This window comes from Marmota flaviventris, chromosome 13 (genome assembly GCF_047511675.1).
Source record: "Marmota flaviventris isolate mMarFla1 chromosome 13, mMarFla1.hap1, whole genome shotgun sequence".
Classification (NCBI taxonomy): domain Eukaryota; kingdom Metazoa; phylum Chordata; class Mammalia; order Rodentia; family Sciuridae; genus Marmota; species Marmota flaviventris.
The window spans coordinates 97,090,080-97,111,680 of NC_092510.1; the positions used below are offsets into that span (position 1 = coordinate 97,090,080).

At 52.9% G+C, this 21,601-nt stretch overlaps 2 protein-coding genes across 5 annotated transcripts; one reads left to right on the forward strand and one right to left on the reverse strand.

Annotated features, from left to right (window-relative positions):
* The first annotated feature begins 106 nt into the window (after nucleotides 1-106).
* On the forward strand, nucleotides 107-16,011 carry Ttc16 (tetratricopeptide repeat domain 16). Its single transcript, XM_027935513.2, has 14 exons — nucleotides 107-166; nucleotides 802-974; nucleotides 1,266-1,356; nucleotides 1,557-1,700; nucleotides 2,807-2,907; nucleotides 2,997-3,126; nucleotides 5,809-6,023; nucleotides 6,592-6,836; nucleotides 7,123-7,264; nucleotides 11,808-11,973; nucleotides 12,498-12,640; nucleotides 12,798-12,978; nucleotides 14,288-14,372; nucleotides 15,269-16,011. The coding sequence occupies exons 1-14, from the start codon at nucleotides 107-109 to the stop codon at nucleotides 16,009-16,011; spliced, it is 2,619 nt and encodes an 872-aa protein (XP_027791314.2).
* A 95-nt stretch (nucleotides 16,012-16,106) lies between these two features.
* Tor2a (torsin family 2 member A) lies at nucleotides 16,107-21,556 on the reverse strand. Of its 4 annotated transcripts, none has more exons than XM_071600989.1 (6): nucleotides 19,729-21,556; nucleotides 18,902-19,167; nucleotides 18,645-18,803; nucleotides 17,850-18,025; nucleotides 17,105-17,232; nucleotides 16,107-16,844 (listed from the first exon to the last, which is right to left on the reverse strand). In XM_071600989.1, exons 1-6 carry the CDS (start codon nucleotides 19,877-19,879, stop codon nucleotides 16,600-16,602), a joined length of 1,125 nt encoding a protein of 374 aa, XP_071457090.1. In that variant the 5' UTR covers nucleotides 19,880-21,556; the 3' UTR covers nucleotides 16,107-16,599. The 4 variants fall into 4 exon arrangements, with proteins under 4 accessions (XP_071457090.1, XP_071457089.1, XP_027799726.2 ...); XM_071600988.1 differs by having other exon boundaries at nucleotides 18,645-18,821; XM_027943925.3 differs by lacking the exon at nucleotides 18,645-18,803.
* Nucleotides 21,557-21,601: the final 45 nt, after the last annotated feature.

Consider the following 21,601-nt stretch of genomic DNA (forward strand, 5'->3'; position numbering starts at 1 on the left):
GGGGCGTGGCCAAGGGGCGGAGCCTGCGGGCGTCCTGGAGCTGGTGCCTAGCAACGCCAGAGGTCCCGGCTGCGAGGGGAGTCGGTGCCCTCCTTCAAGCGGCCTCATGGAAGACGCTGGCGAGGTGCGGGCTGGGGGAGAAGCTAAAGCCAAGGCAGAGGACAGGGTAGGGACACCAGGGCTGAGTTCCCAGGAGAGGCTTAAAGTACGGCCGAGGCAGGGCCAGTAGTGCAACTTAGAGAGGCCCTGGCCTCTGTGCTAAGAACCGAGAGCTCATGACTTGTGGGCAGAGCTGGCGTCCAGGCCAAGACGTCATTGGCCCAGACCGTGGGACGAGAGAAGAGGAGCCATCTGACCGATTTTGAGGCAGTGGAACAGACAGGGCTTGAGAGCTGTTGGGTCATGGGTCTCCGGCTTGGGTGGTTGGTGGAGAAAGTGGCCCTAGCCCAGGTGGGAAAGCCTAGCACAGAAGTCAATGAGGTGTTCAGCGTGACCTGCTGGCCCTGAGGGTCCCATAGGACATCCAAGGAGCTGAGAACCCCTATGGCCTGGGACTTGGGGCAGGATCAGAGCTGGGGACATTAGAGCTGTGAGTACTGAGAGCAGGAGGTAAGAGCTGGGAAGGCCCAGAGGATGGTGTGGGCATGAGGACCCAGATCCCACACATTGCCATAGGAGAGGGACAGAGGCAGGAACATCCCTAAGGGTCAGGGGACCACTAGCCCTCTTTCCACTCTCCTCTACCTGGTAAGTGGGGGTCCTCTCTGAGGCCTGCTCCAGCCTGCTGTCCCTTGGTTCTAGGATGCTCTGGCAATTGACCAGGTCCCCTCAGAGGACATCCCAAAGCCACGGGTTATTCCAGTTTCAAAGGGAACCCTGAAGCGCATCTTTGGGACCAGCCAAGTGTTCCTGGATTTGGATGATATAAAACCAAAGGTCATAAAGTTAACGGTGCCTCTCAAAGTCAGAGAGTAGTGAGTGACTATTTTGTCTCAGGTTCCTGCCCCACACCCCCAACCATTAACATGCTGTGCAACCTTGAGCCTGTTACTGTCTCTCTCTGAGCCTCAGTGAACTCCACTCTGTAATGAGGCCCTTCTACTTCAGTGAATAAAAGGCTGATGGCTCCAGAAATGCCAGAGTGCCCTCCCTAGTACCATCTACCCCTCCTGCCTCTCCACCTGATCTCCTTCCACCCAGCCATATGCCCGGGGCTGCTCCAAAGTCAGGGCCAGCCCCATACCTATACTCTCCTGCCACTGCAGCTACCAGCGAGCCCATCAGTGCCTGGAGCAAGAGGACTGGGAGATGGCTGTGCTATACTTCTCCCGTGCCCTTCACCTGGATCCCCATGTGGTGAGAGGAGGGCCTCTGTGGGCACCAGCAACCTCAGGCACACACTTCCCCTTCACTGTCACCCTGCTAGGTCCCTTCCTTCAAGACCACCAAGTACCTGCTGATAACTGGGTGTCATGCCTGGGGGAGGCAGAGTCCACTCCCTACCCTTACGGGCAGATGGTGGGGCTGGAACACAGCCTGGACCTCCTCACCTTCAGGTGGACTTCTATGCCTGGAGGGCTGAGGCCTTCATCCAGCTGTGTGACTTCTCCTCGGCAGCCCAGAATCTTCGAAGGGCATATTCCTTCCAGCCAGAGAACCCCAAGTACCTGGAGCGGCTTGCTTTTGTGCTCTACATTCAGGTGCTCCACCTCACAGCCCGGGTGCCTCACTCCCTCTGGCTGTGAGGGGCTTTCCTTGCTCCTGCGACCAGTTCTGTCTCCTTGGGGATTCCTAGTCCCTGTGTCTGTGTCGCCACCCATTGTTTCTCTCACCTTCCAAGGCAGCTTGCTGCCAGGCGTGGGGGCTTTGCAGCATCGTCCAGCGAACTTCCTGAAATGATGACAACAGTCTGCTCTGCACCATCCAATATGGCAGCCACCAGCCACCTAGAAACGTTAAGCTCTTGAAATATGGCGACTGTGACGGAGAAACTGAATTTTAAATTTTATTTGGGCTGGGGTGTAGCTTAATGGTAGATCACTTGCTTAGCATGCATAAGGCACTGGATTCCAGCCCCCACATTACAAAAAAAGTATACAGATAAATTTAATTTATACAGCCACATACAGCTGGTGGCTGTTGTAGTGTTAGCACAGATCTAGGGTGGAAGGCTCTAAGCACTGAAAGATGGTAGGGACTTCATTTGCAACTCAAAATTCAAAACAAAGTCAATAGTAAACTATAAAACACCAACAAAATCCTGTTTTTTTTTTTCCATTTTGACAACTTTGCTGTCTTTTGAAAGGCCCCAAATTACAGTTCTTAAAAAAGCATTTGAGGCACCCAAACTTTGTGTTCAATCTGTCTGTTGGAAGCCTGTGTTCTTCATAGACGCTTCCTGTGTGACCTCAGGAAAAGTCACTTTATTTCTCTGTACTTCTTTTCCTTCATCCAAAAGGGGGACACTCACTAGTGCCAGTGAGATGACGAGTTCTGGTTCTTAGCCCAGGGCTCCCCAAAGATTCCTTTCGCTCAGCTGTTCTCCTCCACCCCTGGTTTCTCCGATCCTTGTCTCCGAGCTGCTGCCTCTCACCAGCTGTGTAGTAATCACTGTTTCTTTCTCTGTCCCCAACTCTGCATCTGTATGTGTGTGTGTGTGTGTTTGTCTGTCTCTTAAAGTCTCCCAGATCTAAAAAGCTTTGTCTTATCTCTTGTTTCTCCCCTTTTGCCCCAATTTTGCTCCTGCCAACTGGTGGGTGCTGCTGGGTCAGAGTTGCAAGCAGCATTGACTGACCCCTGTCCCCAGGGCCAGTGCTTATATGAGCAATGCGATTACCTGGACGCCCTGAACATCTTCTCTCAAGGCTCTACGCTCCAGCCCAACAAACCCTGCTTCCGCTACCGATGGTGAGTGCCAGCTGTGTCCTGCCTCCCTCCCAGCAGCCCCTTGTGCCCTCCCCCTGAGACAGCAAGCACCTCTTGCCCTCCACCCTCAGCATAGCCTGCCTCATGGCCCTCAAACGGCATCAAGACTGCCTCTCACTCATCACCAAGGAGGTGAAGCAGGGCACCACCAATGCCGACATCTACATCCTCCGGGCCAGGCTTTACAACTTCTTCCAGAAGGTAGAGCACGCGGGCAGGGCAGGTGCCCCGCTTTCAACCTGAAGCATGCCCCAAGGTTACAGAAGGAGGCTAGGCTGTCGGCCAGGTCAAAGGTCCTTCCCCACAGTGCACTGCGGCATTGCCCTCCCTGGCAGAGGGCCTGACCAGTGCTGCCCACTTAGCTGCCTAGTTGGAAAGTTCTCCATCATCACTCAGCCCTGGCTCTGTGCCAGGACAGTGTCAGGTTCTGTGGTGACCACAAGGTGAGAGACCCATATCGTTGCTGTCCTTCTGGAGCTCCCAGCCCAGGGGGACATCCCTGAGCAGACGATCACATAGGATTTATTTATTTTAGTTTTAGGTGGACACAATATCATTATTTTACATTTATGTGGTGCTGAGGGCAAACCCAGTGCCTTGTGCATGCTAGGCGAGCACTCTGCCACTGAGCCACAACCCAGCCCCACAGGAATGATTTGACCAGGAGGGTGAGAGCGCCCTGCTGCAGGCCCCTCGGCCGTCAGACAAGGCAGCACTGCTTCTTCCTTCTTCCTGCCCCTGCTCCTCCCCGTTTCCTTTCCTTCTTCCCTTTGCCTCACTGAACATGTACTAAGCACTCTTCCTCCCAGCACCCCACAGGCTGGGCTGGATGGGGACTGAGTACAGAGAAAGGCCAGGGAAATAGGGTCTCAGGAGGTGGGTAGAGAGGTGTGCTGGACACGAAGGAGGGCACTAGAGGTATGAGAGGGCACTGGGGTCTCCAGGTCTTCCTGAGAGCAGCAGGAGCCTCAACGGGGTACTCCCGGGGCAGTGGACTTGAGCAAGACCCTCTTGCTGCTGCTGGGAGTGTTAGGTTGGAAGAGATGGCCCTGGGGGGCAGGCAGGAACCTGGGAGAGGCTGGGCACCACAAGAGGAAGAAGGGAGGGCTGTGGGAGTGGGGTCAAGGCAGGTCCCACAGTACTTCGGAAGCCACCACTAGATCCAGTTAGGTGGTGCACACCTGTAATCCCAGCAGCTCTGGAGGCTAAAGCAGGAGGATCCCAATTTTGAGACCAACCTCGGCAACTTTTTGGGACCCTGTCTCAAAGTAAAATAGGGCTGGGGGTGCAGCTCAGTGGCAGAGCACTTGCTTAGTATGTGCAAGGCCCTGGGTTCAATCCCAGCATCAAAAAAAAAAGAAAAAGAAAGAAAGAAAAGGGACGGGGCATCACTGGGGCAGTCTCAGGGTAAGGGCGGGCTCTAGAAGTTTCCAGGTTCTGCTTTGCCTGGGTGATGAAAACAAGGCAAGGAAGGACAGGTGGCGGCGGCAGGAGGGTTTGCCTCATTTCCCCGGGTGGAGGTGTCCTGGGTGGCTGATGACTGAGCCTGCAATTCTGGAGGGAGTGTTGGAAGGAATGCGGTGAGGCATTAGGTGACTTCTCCAATGTCCCACAGGTGACTCAGGGGGAGTCTCCTCCAAAGGTGTGAGACTAGCCATCATTGCCAAATGTTGGCTGTGGTGGGTTCAGTCCCTCCTGTGGCCTGGGCCTGCTCATAGGCCTGTTCTAAGCATTACCCATGTTTATCCTGAAGGCTGCAGTCACCTTTGAGGAAGGTAGGTGAAGAAGCAGCCCAGGGGTGACTTCCCAGGGTCACAAAGCCAGTCAGCGGTGTTGTCCTGGGCCCAGGTCTGCCTGCTCAAAGCCCAGGTCCTGGCTTCAGTCGTTCGCCCATCCCCACTCATACTTGCTACCCACACTCTTGCCCTGTTCGCCATCCAGCCAGCTACCCAGCCTCAGCTGCCTGCTAGAATTGTTTGTTGACTGACTGACTAACCTGCACACCCAGTAGAAGGTATTTGCCTCGGGCTGTTTTCCACTCATACCCAGACCTGAATCTGTTCTTGGTCAGAGGTCTCGTGGGCTTAAAGGTCAGGGAGCCTGCGAGGGAGTGCAGGAGAGGATAAGAAGGACAAGGCAGTCACTTCAAGAGGACACACACTCCCCTCCGTCTCAGAGGAGGCTCACAGGAGACAACAAATGCTGAGGCTGACCTGCCTCACGTGGGGTCACACCTCGAGAGGGGTCAGTAAGGATGAGGCCTGGGAGGAGCTTTTCCCAAATGAAACAATAACATGGGGGACACCAGGGAGGGATGACACGATGCCAGTTTGTCACCTGGAGGTCTGTCCTCCCCCTCCCTTCCACTGGGCAGGAAAGGGCTCCACTTAGCTCCACCATGCGGCCTGCACATTGGTTTCATTAATGAGGTTCTTGGCATAAAAGTTAGCTAGCAGAGATCGAAATAAAACACACAGACTCAGTTACCTTTTTCTATGACCAGGTCCGAGACGGCTCCCCTCTCTGGCTCCAACCTCGAACCACCCGTAGGGCAGCAGGGATTACTCAGGGCTAGCAGGAGAGAGAGAGCGAGCATGCCAGGGAGTAGCCTTTTATTGGGGAACAAGAAATTCAGGGGAGAATTCCATCCAATGAAGGTTGAGGGGGGGCCGCACTCCAAGGTCAGGGTCAGTGATTGGGCCCCCGGGGTCAGTGGTCAGTCACACCCCCACACGGACGGGTTCTCTCATCAGGAGAGGGCCGGGAAAGCTCCGACACAGCCAGAACGCCTCAGACCCAAACCGGGAGTCGCCCAGTCACGTTTGAGAATGGCTCTCCACACTTAGCCACCCAGTGCCCCTGATGCCACCCCACCCCTGGCAGCCCAGGCTCTGCTATCGGGACCTTCGCAGCGCCTTGCTGCTGGATCCCAAGAACCTGCAGGCCAAGCTGCTGCTTCAGATGATGGTGGACCAGGCCCAGCAGGCCCGCCAGGACGCCGGCATCCTGGCAGTGCAGGGCCTGCTGCGGCAGGCGCTGCAGCGCATCGACTCTGCCATCGAGAACAACCCTCTGGACCCTAGCCTCTTCCTCTTCCGGTACTGGGGGAGGGGTCCTGGGCCTGCCTCCCGTAGACCTGCTACATGGTCTCAGTTTCCCCATTGGCCCTCTGACAGTTTTCCCTGCTTCCTGCTGGGGTCACTGCCCCTGGAGGATCAGACAGCACCTTCCCAGTTACCCTGGAATCCTCCAGCCCCAGGCCTGCTGATTGGTTCCCACTGGGAGGGTCACGCTGCTCAGGGACGCACATGATTCAGGGCCAGTTAACCTCTGCTTTCGAGCCTGGGTTTCCTCACCTGAAGATTGATGTAAAACATGTGTCACCTTCATATAGAGGCAGGTAGACACCTGGCCTCCTGAAAGAAAGAGAAGCTATTTTTGAGAAATACAACATTACCAGTGATGGGCAGGTCATCAGAGTAGCAATGGGGGGGGGGGGGGGCAGGTCCACAGGACAAACCTAGAACCTGAGCTAGGGTCCCGCCAACTTCACAGGTCATGGGTCAGCAGGCCCAGGGAGGGCAGTGGTTTGCCAGACCAAATGCTGGTCAGGGGGGTTTATTGTCCCTCATGGCCCTTCCTGCCACCGCCACACCCTCCCCCCAGAGGCACCATATACCGCAGGCTCCAGGAGTTTGACAGGGCCGTGGAGGACTTGCTGAAGGCACTGGACATGCTGTCTGACGACCAGGATAAAATGGTGCAGCAGGCACAGCGCCAGCTGCTGCTGACCTACAACGACTTCGCGGTGCACTGCTACAAGCAGGGCGCCTACCAGGAGGGCGTGCTGCTGCTCAACAAGGCGCTCCGCGAGGAGCAGCAGGAGAAGGGCCTCTACATCAATCGCGGCGGTGAGTGGCCCCGCGCCATCCCTAAGGTGGGTTGGTGTGGGGGGTGGGGGGACAGAAGGAAGCATTTGATATCCCCAGTGTCCTGGGGACACACTTTGGAAATGTCGAGACAACTGTCTCCTCCAGTTCTCAGATCAGGCAGGTGGGAGAAGGCGTCCGGGTGCAAAGAAGACTGAGAGCTTCGGTGGTGTCAGCCACCAGTTTTGCCTCCCTGGGGAGGGGGGCGGAGCAGCTGGGCAGGCACCCCTGGGGGGGGGCTCACTCAGCTCCCACCCTGGGACTCTAGATTGCTTCTTCCAGCTGGGCAACCTGGCCTTCGCAGAGGCAGACTACAAGCAGGCGCTGGCCCTGAGCCCGCAGGACGAGGGCGCCAACATGCGCATGGGCATGCTGCAGGAGAAGATGGGCTTCTGCGAAGAGAAGAGAAGGTGCCAGTCGGGTCTGAGGGGGGCGGGCGTGCGTGCGGGCCAGCCTGCAGGAAGCCACCTGCTGGGATTGCTTCTCTCCTAAATGTCAATTTTAGTTTTCAAGTCCCGGCGAGAAATACTTTTATTTTCTTCCTGATTATTGTCGTAGTGACACTTTCATGGAAAAATTTTTTTTTTTTTTAATTTTTTATTGTTGGCTGTTCAAAACATTACATAGTTCTTGATATATCATATTTCACAATTTGATTCAAGTGGGTTATGAGCTCCCATTTTTACCCCATATACAGATTGCAGAATCACATCAGTTACACATCCATTGATTTACAAATTGCCATACTAGTGTCTGTTGTATTCTGCTGTCTTTCCTATCCTCTACTATCCCCCCTCCCCTCCCCTCCCCTCCCCTCCCCTCTTCTCTCTCTGCCCCCTTTACTGACATTCGTTTGTCCCCCTTGTATTATTTTTCCCCTTCCCCTCACTTCCTCTTGTATGTACTTTTGTATACCTCTGAGGGTCTCCTTCCATTTCCATGCATTTTCCCTTCTCTCTCCCTTTCCCTCCCACCTCTCATCCCTGTTTAATGTTAATCTTCTTCTCATGCTCTTCGACCCTACTCTGTTCTTAGCTACTCTCCTTATATCAAAGAAGACATTTGACATTTGTTTTTTAGGGATTGGCTAGCTTCACTTAGCATAATCTGCTCTAATGCCATCCATTTCCCTGTAAATTCTATGATTTTGTCATTTTTTAATGCAGAGTAATACTCCATTGTGTATAAATGCCACATTGTTTTTATCCATTCATCCATTGAAGGGCATCTAGGTTGGTTCCACAGTCTAGCTATTGTGAATTGTGCTGCTATGAACATCGATGTAGCAGTGTCCCTGTAGCATGCTCTTTTTAGGTCTTTAGGGAATAGACTGAGAAGGGGAATAGCTGGGTCAAATGGTGGCTCCATTCCCAGCTTTCCAAGAAATCTCCATACTGCTTTCCAAATTGGCTGCACCAATTTGCAGTCCCACCAGCAATGTACAAGTGTACCCTTTTCCCCACATCCTCGCCAGCACTTGTTGTTGTTTGACTTCATAATGGCTGCCAATCTAACTGGAGTGAGATGGTATCTTAGGGTGGTTTTGATTTGCATTTCTCTGACTGCTAGAGATGGTGAGCATTTTTTCATGTACTTGTTGATTGACTGTATGTCCTCCTCTGAGAAGTGTCTGTTCAGGTCCTTGGCCCATTTGTTGATTGGGTTGTTTGTTCTCTTATTGTCTAATTTTTTGAGCTCTTTGTATACTCTGGATATTAGGGCTCTATCTGAGGTGTGAGGAGTAAAGATTTGTTCCCAGGATGTAGGCTCTCTATTTACCTCTCTTATTGTATCTTTTGCTGAGAAAAAACTTTTTAGTTTGAGTAAGTCCCATTTGTTGATTCTAGTTATTAACTTTTGTGCTATGGGTGTCCTATTGAGGAATTTGGAGCCCGACCCCACCGACTGTAGATCGTAGCCAACTTTTTCTTCTATCAGACGGCGCGTCTCTGATTTGATATCAAGCTCCTTGATCCATTTTGAATTAACTTTTGTGCATGGCGAGAGAAAGGGATTCAGTTTCATTTTGTTGCATATGGATTTCCAGTTTTCCCAGCACCATTTGTTGAAGATGCTATCCTTCCTCCATTGCATGCTTTTAGACCCTTTATCAAATATAAGATAGTTGTAGTTTTGTGGATTGGTTTCTGTGTCCTCTATTCTGTACCATTGGTCCACCCGCCTGTTTTGGTACCAGTACCATGCTGTTTTTGTTACTATTGCTCTGTAATATAGTTTGAAGTCTGGTATCGCTATACCGCCTGATTCACACTTCCTGCTTAGCATTGTTTTTGCTATTCTGGGTCTTTTATTTTTCCATATGAATTTCATGATTGCTTTCTCTATTTCTACAAGAAATGCCGTTGGGATTTTGATTGGCATTGCATTAAACCTATAGAGAACTTTTGGTAATATCGCCATTTTGATGATGTTAGTTCTGCCTATCCATGAACAGGGTATATTTTTCCATCTTCTAAGATCTTCTTCTATTTCTCTCTTTAGGGTTCTGTAGTTTTCATTGTATAAGTCTTTCACCTCTTTTGTTAGGTTGATTCCCAAGTATTTTATTTTTTTTGAAGATATTGTGAATGGAGTGGTTGTCCTCATTTCCATTTCAGAGGATTTGTCGCTGATATACAGGAATGCCTTTGATTTATGCGTGTTGATTTTATATCCTGCCACTTTGCTGAATTCATTTATTAGCTCTAATAGTTTCTTTGTAGACCCTTTTGGGTCTGCTAGGTATAGAATCATGTCATCTGCAAATAGTGATAATTTAAGTTCTTCTTTTCCTATTTTGATGCCTTTAATTTCTTTCGTCTGTCTAATTGCTCTGGCCAGTGTTTCGAGAACTATGTTGAACAGAAGTGGTGAGAGAGGGCATCCCTGTCTTGTTCCAGATTTTAGAGGGAATGCCTTCAATTTTTCTCCATTCAGAATGATGCTAGCCTGAGGCTTAGCATAGATTGCTTTTACAATATTGAGGTATGTTCCTGTTATCCCTAGTTTTTCTAGAGTTTTGAACATAAAGGGATGCTGTACTTTGTCGAATGCTTTTTCCGCATCTATCGAGATGATCATATGGTTCTTATTTTTAAGTCTATTGATGTGGTGGGAAAATTTAAATAGTAACATATAACTTGAAATGTGAGTTATCATCCCCACCTCCCTCCAGCTCTGCTCCCTGCTAAGGTGGATAACGACCCTTCCAGAATTTTTCCCAGGCATATGCTAACAGTTAGTGGATTTTCTGAAATGGAAACATGCGAAACTGCTTTGTTTTTTTCTTTTTCTTTTTGTAGTGCTGGGGGTCACCCAGGGCCACTGTGTAGGCCAGCGCTCTCCCAGGAGCCTCGTCCCCAGCCCACACTGTCTGTCCTTTGACTTTCCGTGGTGTCACTTCCTTCTCTTCCATTGTCTGCATAGTACCCCTGCTGTGGAGGTGGATAGGTGGCTTCAGAAAAACCCCTGCTGACATGCACTCGGGCTGTTTCAGGTTTTAATTAGAAATAGTCCTGCAGTGAGCAAGCAGGACATAGGCTCTCCTGCTAGTAAAAGCTGTAGCCTGGTTTACTGGAAAGTAAGTTGTTGGGTAAAGAACTTAAACATTTAAAGTTGTTTTTTGTTTTTGTTTTGTTTTTTTAGGGCGCACCAGGGATTGAACTCAGGGGCACTTGACCACTGAGCCACATCCCCAGCTCTATTTTGTATTTTATTTAGAGACAGGGTCTCACTGAGTTGCTTAGTGCCTCACTGTTGCTGAAGCTGACTTTGAACTCGCGATCTTCCTGCCTCAGCCTTCCAAGCTGCTGGGATTACAGGCGTGCACCCACAGTTTTTTTTTTTTTTTTTAATGTATATCTTTTTAGTTGTGGATGGACACAATACCTACATTTATTTATTTGCTTATTTATTTATATGTGGTGCTGAGGATTGAACCTGGTGCCTTACACATGCTAGGCAAGCATTCTACAGCCCCAGCCCATCTTTAAAGTTTTGATAGATATTATGATATTGTTCTCCAAAAACAGTGAACCAACAAAAACTTCCCTCAGGAAAAGAGTACCTTGATTTCCCCTCACCTCCCTGGCATAGGGTATTAAAATTATTCTTCAATTCTGCTAATCCTAGGCAAAAAAGAAAAAGAAAGAAAAGAACGAAAAACTCTCTGAAAGATTATTTACTTTGCATGTTTAAATACTTTATTTACTATTGCAGGCCAGTCTCTCTTTCTCGGCCATTATAGCTTGTCAAAAGCTTTTACCCATTTTGCTATTAAATTGCTTATTTAAGGGGCTAGGGCTGGGGCTCAGCGGTAGAGCACTTGCCTTGCACGTGTGAGGTCCTGGGTTTGATCCTCAGCACCACATAAAAATAAACAAACAAAATAAAGGTATTGTGTCCATCTACAACTAAAAAAAATGTTTAAATTGCTTATTTAGCAAAATTTTTTACTATTACAGTTCTTTGTAGGCTAAGAGAATCAGCTTATTGCCTGCTGTCTGGAAAAATAATTTGTCCTATATATTTTCCCCCCAGGGTCTGGGTATTGATGAGACCGGGTCCTAGAACATGCCAGGCAGACACTCTATCACTGAGCTATGCCCCAGACTTTATATATTGCTTTTTATTGTGGCACTTTTGCTACTCAGTAATATGGAATTATTTAATCATAATCAAATTAATTTTTTTTAAATTTCAGCTGCTGGGTTTACGATAGTCTCAGGAAGTTCCTTCCTATGCCAAGATCATAAAAATATTCATTTACCCTGGAGTTTCATACCCACATCTAAGTGTTGGGCCCACCAGAGGTGTGGCTGGCAGGAGGAAGAGAGGGCACAGTGGGGGAACAGAGCCCCTAGATTTCCCCATCTCCTCAGTGGGGCCCAGGAGCCACCATCTCCCCTCAGAAGGTGATGCTCATGGCAGTTCGGGGCCCACTGCATCCTGCAGGCAGTTCCAGAAGGCAGAGAACCACTTCTCAGCGGCCATTCAGCACAACCCCTGTAAGGCCCAGTACTACGTGTACAGGGCCAAGAGTCGACAGCTCCTGCAGGACATCTTTGGAGCCCGTCAGGATGTTGCCACTGCCCTGCTCCTGAATCCCAAGCAACCAAAGGTGGGCTATTGTTGGGTGAGGAGGGTGGGTGGGCTCCGGAGTCAGCACCCTGGTCGCCCTGAAGGTCCTCCTGTCCCTGAATGAAACCTGCACGGCTGGCCATGAGCAGGTAACGCTGGAGCACGCCTAAGAGTGGCTGTGCTCTGACCACACCGACCCTGCCACTCCCTCCAGGCTTCTGCCTCCCTCCAAACCAGAGAGTTACCATCACCCCCATCTACAGATGCAGACCCCAAGGCTCAGAGAAGGCTCCCTTGCCCCAGTCCTGCAGCTCAGAGGTCAGACCACCTCTGTTTCGCTCCAGAAGCCCCAGCTGGCTCACCATCAGGGCTCCCTGTGGGACTGGTCCCTTCCTCACGTCTCCTGTCCTTCTGAGTAAAAAGCTCCCGCCCTTTAGAAACAATTCGTGAAACCCCTCTTTAGCCCTGAGAAGGGCCAGGTAGGACTTTGCAAGGCAGGGCAGCATTGGCCTTCTGCCACCTGCCCTGGCCCACACCTGGCTCTGGTCACCCCTTTCCCGGCAGCTTCTCCCACTGATTACCAGCCTCTTCCCGGGCATGTCAGTGGAGGAAGTGCTTCAAAGCCAGGTGGCCCAACTGGCCAGGCTGCAGCTGATGCAGATGGGGAAGAGTGGCCCTCGGGCCAGCAACCTGGAGGACGTTGTGGGGTAAGCTTCTAGGGCAGGGGCCAGGAGCTGAGACTGGGGACTGACTGGGGCTCAGGTTCCTCTGCCCCTCCACCTCCTAGGGTCTCCACCCTAGTCTTTGGGGATGGCAGGTGGAGTCTGAGAGGCTGACCCAGGACCCTGGGGCATGGCTTGGCAGGATGCTGAGGGAGCGGGAACTGGAGCGCGAGAAGGCCAAGGCCCTGCTGCTCTCGTGGAAGTGGGACCAGCCTTTGTTTGAGAGCTCCAAAGAGCCGGAGCCCACCCCCCAGGCACTGCAGGTAGAGCCAGCAGAGGCCCCATCTGCCAAGGAGGAGGAGGAAGCAAAGGAGAAGAAAGAGGTGAGCAGGCCCTTCACCAAGGCCTGGGGCCCTGGGGTCTGGGGCTGAGGCTGGCTTTTCTGAGATGGGATTGGCACCAGCAAGGACTGTCCCTGCAGGGAGGCTGGTAAAGAGGCCGGCCTCAGAGACAGGTGTCACACACCTGGCCTGCACACACCCCACAGGTCCTGCGGATGCCCTGGCCACTTGTGCCAGCCTTTTCCTATTTTTAAATTGTTTCTGAAAACATTTTGTTGAATGCAATGTAAACAGAGAAGTGTGAAAATCATAGGTGAACAGTTGGATAAATTTTCACAAACTAAATACACCATGACACCATTTCCTAGCTCAACACAGAACACATTCCCCAGTGCCACTTTGTGCCACATCCTAAGCCCCCTTGCAACTCAGCACTACCCCCCAGGTTGCCCTGATTCTTAACACCATAGGGAGTCTCCCCTTTTCTTTGTGTAAGTGGACAAGTAGCCGGCCTCCCTCTCCAGCTCCTTCCCCAGACGCTGGACAAGAGCCAGCCTGTGCCTGTGATCATCCCAAAACTTCTTCCTCTAGTCAGCTGCCGACAGACATCAAGTTTACGTCCAAAGGCAACCTACCCCTGCCCCTGCTGGCACTCCCTTTTTCTATTTTGCATTAGAACAAAGGCAAAATACAAAGCTCTTGTCTGCAGAACCCCTCCCACTTCACTGTGGGCTCCCTCCCTCAGGAAGAGGCTGAGCTGAATCTGGTAGAGCTCAGAGCCCAGGGCCTATGGGATGGACACCTGCTCCACCGTCCTCACCACCTGCGGGTGTGACCTCAGGTAGAGGCGGCCAGCAGCCAAGGGTCTGAGGGAGATGTCCAGCAGGGCTGGAGTCAAACCCAGCTTCTCTCCTCCTCAGCTGAGTGGCTGGGCAGGTTACTTGGATGCTAGAAGCCTTGGTCTGTGAGATGGTCATAGCAGGGGACCTGTCCTCCTCTGGATGTGCCAGGTGGTCCAGACGTGCCTAGAGCATGAACAGCTCCTCGGCCGTCGCTGCTGCGCCCCAGCACACAGCACTTTACAGTTACAGAGGCCTGTCTCCCACTTGAACTAACGTGTTCGTTTTGCAGAGAAAATGGAGGCCAGCAGCCCCTCGCAGGCCTCCTTTCCTGGATGGCCACTCCCCTTCCTGCAGTCTCAGCCTGTGTTCTCACCCTGCCCCACCCTGGTGTCTGCGAGGAGCTCTAAGCTTGGGAGAACAATCCCCAGGGCCTGCTGGCCTTCCAGAGAGGTGGCCACTGGCCCAAGGGCTTCCCAATCTGCAACTGCCCAGCCTGTTTTCTGCCATAGGACACCCAGGAGCTTGCCTCTCACAAGGTGACATCCCTGTCAGAAGGCTACCTCGACCAGACCTCCTCAGGTTCCATCTTCCGCTGTAAGTCCCTGGGCTCCTGCTCGGCCCAGGAGAGCAAAACAGCAGTGAGGTTAAAGGTCAGGGTGAGAAGGGATGTGAACCTGGGCTCTGCTGTTGACCTTGGGCAGGGGACTCCACAGTGGGAGTAGAAGTCCCAACCTCATGGAGGGCGTGTGAGGACTCAGTGGGACAGTGTCCAGCACAGAGCAGGGACACTGGTCTCTCCATCGGGCTCTTTATGTTGCTGCTACTCCTGCCTCATCCCCTCTAGGCCTATCCTTTTCTCTTTCCCCCTCGGCCTGGGACTGAACCCTGTTCATGTCCAAGGGGCTTCAACCCGCAATTCTGCTGGGCACCAGCCTGGAAGGGACAAAAGGGAAAATCTCAGAAGGCTGCTCCAGAGCCCCTCGGCAGGAGAATGGCAGTGCTGTCTCCTTCCTGTCACTCGGGGCAATCCCCAAACCTCACGGCGTGCCCTGGCCCCGGCCTATGCCTGGCAACAGTAACAGGGATGAAGGGCACAGTCCTTTCCCTGGGTAGTGAGCCCAAGTCAACAGGCGGACACAGCCAGAAGGGAGTCGAGCAGGCCTGAGCACAGGTGGCCCTTAGAGGCCAAGACCTCAAGCAGCTAAAGGGAGCACAGCGTTGGGCGCTGGGAGGAGCGAACAGGCGAGGGCCCTGCTGGAGTGGAGGGGTCCAGGGATGGGCAGGGGCTCAAGTGGCTCATGTCACAGCCTGGCCCGCCTCAGAGCTAGGGTTGTGAGGAGGCCAGGCTGGTGTGAGTGGGCAAAACTGCGGCTTTGGATGTACAAAGCCACTGGGGTTCTGGTAGGGGTCGCCTGGAAGCCCCTTTTTCCTCGAGCTGTCCAGGGAGGGTAAGGCAGGCCTGATGGATACTCTTGGCACTCCCTTCCCAGACAGGGTCAAGTCCACCTCAGACTCCACCATGTCCACCATCTGCCGGGGATACAGGAGCAGCCCCACCACCACTGCCACACCCTCTGTCTCCTCACCACAGAAGACCCCATCCTCAGACACTGAGGTCAACGAGGACCACCTGAGCCCTGACCTCAGGAAGACCCAAGCTTCCCCAGAGAGAAGGCAGAGGCCCAGCAAGGCTGAGGCCACCCAGGACCAGATCCAGAGCTCCAGCAAGACCCCAGCTGCCCAAAGTCAAAGGTGCTTCTCCAGAAAGACAGCAGCTATCCCAGAACAGAGCCAGAAGGCTGGCAGGACAGAGGCCACCCAGGGCCCAAAGCAGAGGCCCAAGACCAAGGGTACCCAGAGCCCAAGGCAGAGACTCAGAAGGACCAAGGCTGCCCGAGACCAGAGCTGGAGACCAGGCAGGGATGATGTCCCCCAGGACCAGAGCTGGGGACTGATCCGAAATTCCAGCAAGATTCAGGTTTCCCAGGATGTCAGCAAAACCATGGTCACCCAGGACCAGAGTGGGACACCTAGTAAGACAGAGGCTGCCCTGAGCGCAACTCAGAGCACGGGCTCCAGCTCCAGCAAGACTTACAGTACCATGGCATCGAGCCCAAGGCCCAGCAAGGCCAGTTCTACCCCCAGCCCCAGCCAGGGCCCCAGCCAGGGCCCCAGTGAGATGGAAGCTGCTGAGGTCACGGTCATTGTGCTGCTCCCTGAGGAAGCTCAGTGAAACCCTTGCTTCTCGCTGGAGCAGGGACGATTCTGCCCCCACAGGCACCGGAGGCTGAGTCCTTCCAAAGCAAAAGCAACCTCGACCAGCGTTCCTCTAGTCCATGGCTACGTTTATTATACTTGTTCTCTTCTTTTAAAAAATTAAAAACTTGTAAATCCAGGCCGAGGTGGCATCTTGAGTCCCTCAACTCATGAAAACTGTTAAGTCCCAGCATGAGCTGTGATACTGGGGTCACAGACTGTAGAGTGAGGTGGGGTACAGTGCCAGGGCCAGGGGTGTGGGTAACAGACCCAGAAAGGACGACAGCCATGAACCTTGATCCCTGAGTTACATTCACATTAAGAAGGCTCAGGCTGCAGGAGAAAGTCAGGGCTCAGTGAGGTTCCAGGGTGACCGGGAGCAGAGGCCAGGACGCCTCTAACCAGTTCTGAAGCTAGGCCTTTCCCGGCGTCTATCCTTGGCCTGGCCAATACCCCTCTTCATCTTGACTGCGTGCTCTGGGGCCCACTCTCCAGAGTCTCTGGACAAGGGTCCCTCCGGCCTTTCCTGCAGGCTGGCCAGGCAAGGAAGGATGCCATTCTGGGGTCAGAGGAAGAAGGCGATTCGAGAGGCCACTGTTTTGCAGCCATTGGACGAGAAGAGCTGCTCATCCTCGGGGAAGTAGGTCGTGCTGTCCAACACGGCCTGCACCACCTCGTCCCGGGGCTCCAGGCCCAGCTGGGCCAGCTCGTTGAGAACACAGTGCCGCACGTGGTGCCGCTGAAGCGGGAGGAAGGGCACCATGGCGTCCAGCAGGCGCTCCTCCACGATGCCCGAGTGCCAGAAACCATCTGCAGGAAGGACACGTGCTACAGAAGAGGGAAGCCAGCCCCCCGGGCAGAGGAGGGGTGTGCTGGGCCCTCTCCTTTTAGCCCCTTTCCAGACACAGGCTCTGAGGGGTTGTGACCCATTCAGGTCGCAGACCTGGGAGTGCTGAAGCCTCTGCTGGGTCAGTGGCAGAACTTGAGACCCCAGGGAACCCGGCCCTCCCTGGCAGTCAGCCCACTGGGCTGCGGGTGAAGCCACACGGGGCAGGGCCCGAGTAACTCACGGTGTGGGTTGTCCAGCACAGCTCGGGAGACGGCTGGCTCCAGCTCCTGCAGGCTGATCTCCTCTCGGTCCCTGCGGCTGCGCCATGCCTCCAAGGCCACCTGGTTGATCTGTTCACCACCAGTGTTGCTAAAATCATGGGGGACCCAGGCAGAGGCTCAGCCAGGGACCAGGGCCGGAGTGGGCCCTCACTTCCCTGGTGCCACCTAACAGGACCAGGGGTCAGCCGATGGAGACACTGCTCTCCCCAGCTCTCCTCTCCAGCGTGGCCATGCCGTACGCACACACGTGTGCCGTGCAACTTAGTTTACAGAACTCTGTGTCCTTAACTGACTCCCCTTCTGCAGCCTCCGGTAGGCCAAAGGGCCACCAACATGGGGACATGGGGACCGCTCAGAGAGGAGGTGGGGTCTCAGGAAAGTAACACAGTTTTGCCTGAGTTAATGGCCAGGACCTGAGCGAGAATTAGAGGATGAGAACTCCAGTCCCATTTGTCCTCCTGTCCAAAAACGAGGGATAAGTGGACATAGCAGGGTCTCCGCAAAGAAGGGATGAGGATACAAAGACAGAAGCTGGAATAGCTTTGGGAATGTCAAAGGGGTCGTCAGCCACCTTAGATGATGTCACCAGCAAGAGTGAGGGGCTTTGGGACAGCCTGACTGGACCCTGGGAGCACAGGCCAAGAGCAGACAGCTGGACATGGGACAAGTGTCCTCCTGCTGTGCCCATTACAAAACCAGCCCTACCTGATGAAGATGAAGATAGCTTTTCGATAGTTGGTTCCATATACAACCCAGGAGGGGCCCAGGAAAGGCCGCAGGACCTCCATCAGGCCTGGGGGCAGCTTGTCCATCTCATCAAAGAGGAAGAGGGAGCGGCCGCAGGCAGTCAAGTTCCCCTGGACCCAGTTCTTAAGATCCTTCTACGGGGAAAAGAGGAGTTCCAGGGAGCCAGAGAGCTTCAACCCCAAACTTCTTCCCAAACCAAGAACAAAACCCCTCCCCAGGAGATACAGTCTCCCACAGAGCAGAAAACCATTCTTAAGACTGATGGTAAAAAGAGAGCCCAGAGAGGGGCAGAGACTTGCCTAAGATCGCACAGCATGTCAGTAGAACAGCCCCTGCCTCCCTGTTGAGGGCTCCTTCCATGACATCTACTCTTTTTTTTTTTTTTTTTTTTTAATTATTTTGTAGTTGTAAATGGACAGAATGCCTTTATTTTGTTTATTTTTATGTGGTGCTAAGGATCGAACCCAGTGCCTCACTCATGCTAGGCAAGCACTCTGCCACTAAGCCCCAGCCCAGCCCACATCTACTCTTTTCTATACCAGGAGAAGCTCTTTCCTACTACTTGAACCTGAACTTTGCTCCCAAAGTGTTGGCAGCCAAGAGAGATGGACTTGGAAGGTGCCTTGCAATCAACAACAGTGGTCAGAGCCAGTGTTTTAGTGCTTCCTCTGAGCCACAAATTGGAGCTCAGTGCTTTACAGGGATACGATAAAGCAGACTGTCTGGCAAACACAGGTGCTCAATAAGTGATACCTGCAATTGTATAATGCTGTCCCCTTCACAGCAACTGGCAGGTAGGTACCAATACTGTTTCCCAGCCAATAAAAGAACTCCCTGCCAGACAGAATGGCACAGTCTCACGCTCTGTTCAGGATGGGTTCTGAGGGCTGAAGATCCAGCTGGCTGTGTGACCTGGGACAAGTGACTCCACTTACTGGGCTAGGACTCACTCCTCAGGGTCTGTCACCCCATGTGCAGGCCAATGGTGGTCCAAGACACATTCAGCCTACCTTGTAGCGATCGATGTTGCTGGGGTGCGGGAAGTGGATGATGGGGGAAAAGTGGTGCACGTGCGGGCTGCGAAGGCCACCCTGGAAGAGGTACTGAGCCAAGAGGGAGCTGACATAGGATTTGCCAGTGCCTGTCCAGCCGTGCAGGGAGAGAACCAGCGGTTTGGTGGGGCTGGGATCGTGCACAAAGGCCTTCAGGGACTTCACCACCAATGCCTTGGCCAGATGCTGCCCGGCCAAGTGCTGGGCCAGGTCACACTCCAGACCTAGGGTCACAGGACAGTGTCAGAACCAAGGTAGAATTTCAGGGTGGAAATCATGCCTGGGACTTGGTCTAGGGAACCCTGTGTTTGGCATGCTTGTCCCAAGTGTGGACAGGGAATAGGGCCCTTGCGGCTATCTGCACGGGCCACCTATCAGCCTGGCTTATCTGGGCCGCGCCCCCACCAGGCGGTTCTCCAGATTGCGCCAGCCCTAAATGAGCGGGAGCTGCCAACCCATTATGCCCAAGCCCCTGCCAATCCCCAATACAGGCTTCTCCCTGGACTGCAAGTCCACTCCATGAGGGCCTAATATGTCCCCGCGGGGGCCTTCCTGGCAACAGGCTCGCTCTCTTCATCCTCGCAAACCCTCTGGGACTCTAACGGGCACCAATAACCTACGCTTCAGGTCCGTGCCACAGGCGCTCAAGTCCCCTCGGAGCCGGCCCCACTTCGGCCCTGGCCGTCCGCAGGTCTGCGGGTTCCCGCCTCGGGTTCACGGATGCCCGGCCCTGAGGCAAGCTCCCTATCCACCCGCTCCTCGCTCCGGGCTCCCTGTCCCCTCACCGGGCAAATCGGGCCGGAAGTCGCATTCGCAGAAGGAGCCTAGGTTGCAGCGCAGCGAAGCTAGGTCCCAGGAGGCAGTCGCGGCTGAGAGCAGCCCTAGCAGCCGGAGGAGCGAGCCCAAGGGCGGGCAGCCGCGCGTGGCGGCAGCCATCCGGGAGCGGCCCAAGCTCAGTCAGGGGCAGCCAACCACTCGACGTACGAACTACAGCTCCCGGCGTGCACTGCTCCGCCGCAGCCACGCCCATGGCCTACAACTCCCAGCTCCCCTCCCGCGCGTCTCAAAGGCCCGCCCCGTCGTCGCGCAGCAGGACTCCAGGGTGCCTCCAGGGGGAGCCCGCGAACCGTCCAGTCCGGGTCAGCGGGCCGCGTTTCCATGGCCACGGTAACTAGGGGACCATCACGGAAGCTCAGAAAGGGATAAATAAAGGATTATGACCACAAAAGGTAACGTAACAACTATAACAAAAACTTGTGCGGAACCTTACATCTTGCAAAGCGCCTCTTCCAACCTCTTCTTTTATATGACAAAAGAGGGTTCACTAATAATAGCTTTTGGTGAGCAACGCTATGTGCCATTAGCTTCAGGTGCCATACACATGCTATAATATAATAGTATCTGCTATACATGGACATGGTGATATTTCTCTTTTAATTTTTTTTTAGTTGTTGATGGACCTTTATTTTTTATTTATTTATTTGTATCCAATGCTGAGAATCCAACCCAGTGCCAATGCCTCATATGTAGTAGGCAAGCACTCTACCACTAAGCCACAACCTCAACATGGAAATGGTGATATTTCAATGAGGTGCAGGCAAATAGTATTTTGACTCAGAAAGTAATTGATAAATGATCACTGACAATCCATTATGTATGAAACATAACTGTCCCTTACCTAGATGCCACTACATACCAAATGCTTACCATCAATCCTAGCAGATGGGTTCTGTGATTGTCCTTGTTTATTTTGAGGAGGAATTTGGGACCCAAGAGGTTAAGCTTCTTATCCAAGTTGCCCCTGCTAATGAACAACAAAACTCAACCACCTCCAGCTTTAGCCAAAGATGCTTTGTACCATGTCATGTGGTACAGGTCCGATTGGTCAAATAATTCAGAGGCGAAGGAACCCAGATATTTCAAATGCAGTGAACAAGCTCCTGGGGACCCCAGGTTGGCTTGGGATCCTGTTGATCTACATTGCTTACCTTTACCTCTCCCACCCACTGGAGTGAAAGAACTGAGAGCTGTCTTTGTGGTCTAGCTTGAAGGTCCCTGCCCTACCCAGCTTAACACACACAACCCCCCCCCCCCCACACACACACACACATGACTTCAGGGCCACATCTCAAACCTGAAATTATTACTTCCCTCTATTGAGAAAGAACCCTGGGTCAGGGGAGCCAGTTTGTAGCCTTCCTCGTTCTATTGCTGGGACCTAGGGAAAGTCCTTTCTCTCTCCATTTCTGTTTTACAGAAGGGAGTTGAAGTCCTAGATTTCTGAAAACCCTTCTACTCCAAACATCTTGGGTCCTTGTGTTTGTGATAATCGTTGCTGTGGCTTCCTGAGGCAGGGCATGGGACAGAAGGAAGTTATACCTGTATGTCTCCCACTAGGTTGGAATTATCACCTGGCTCCTGGAACAAACTGGAAAGTTCCAAGTGCTAAATAAGTTTTGGGGTTTTTTTTTTTCAACCCAGGGGTGCTCTACTACTGAGGCTCCAGCCCTTTTAATTTTTATTTGGAAATAGGTCTTGCTGAGTTGCTGAAGCTGGCCTCAAACTCATGATCCTCGTGCCTCAGCCTCCTGAGTGGCCGGGATTACAAGACGTGTGTCATCATGCCCAGCAAGCAATTGTTAAATGAAGTTCTCTACT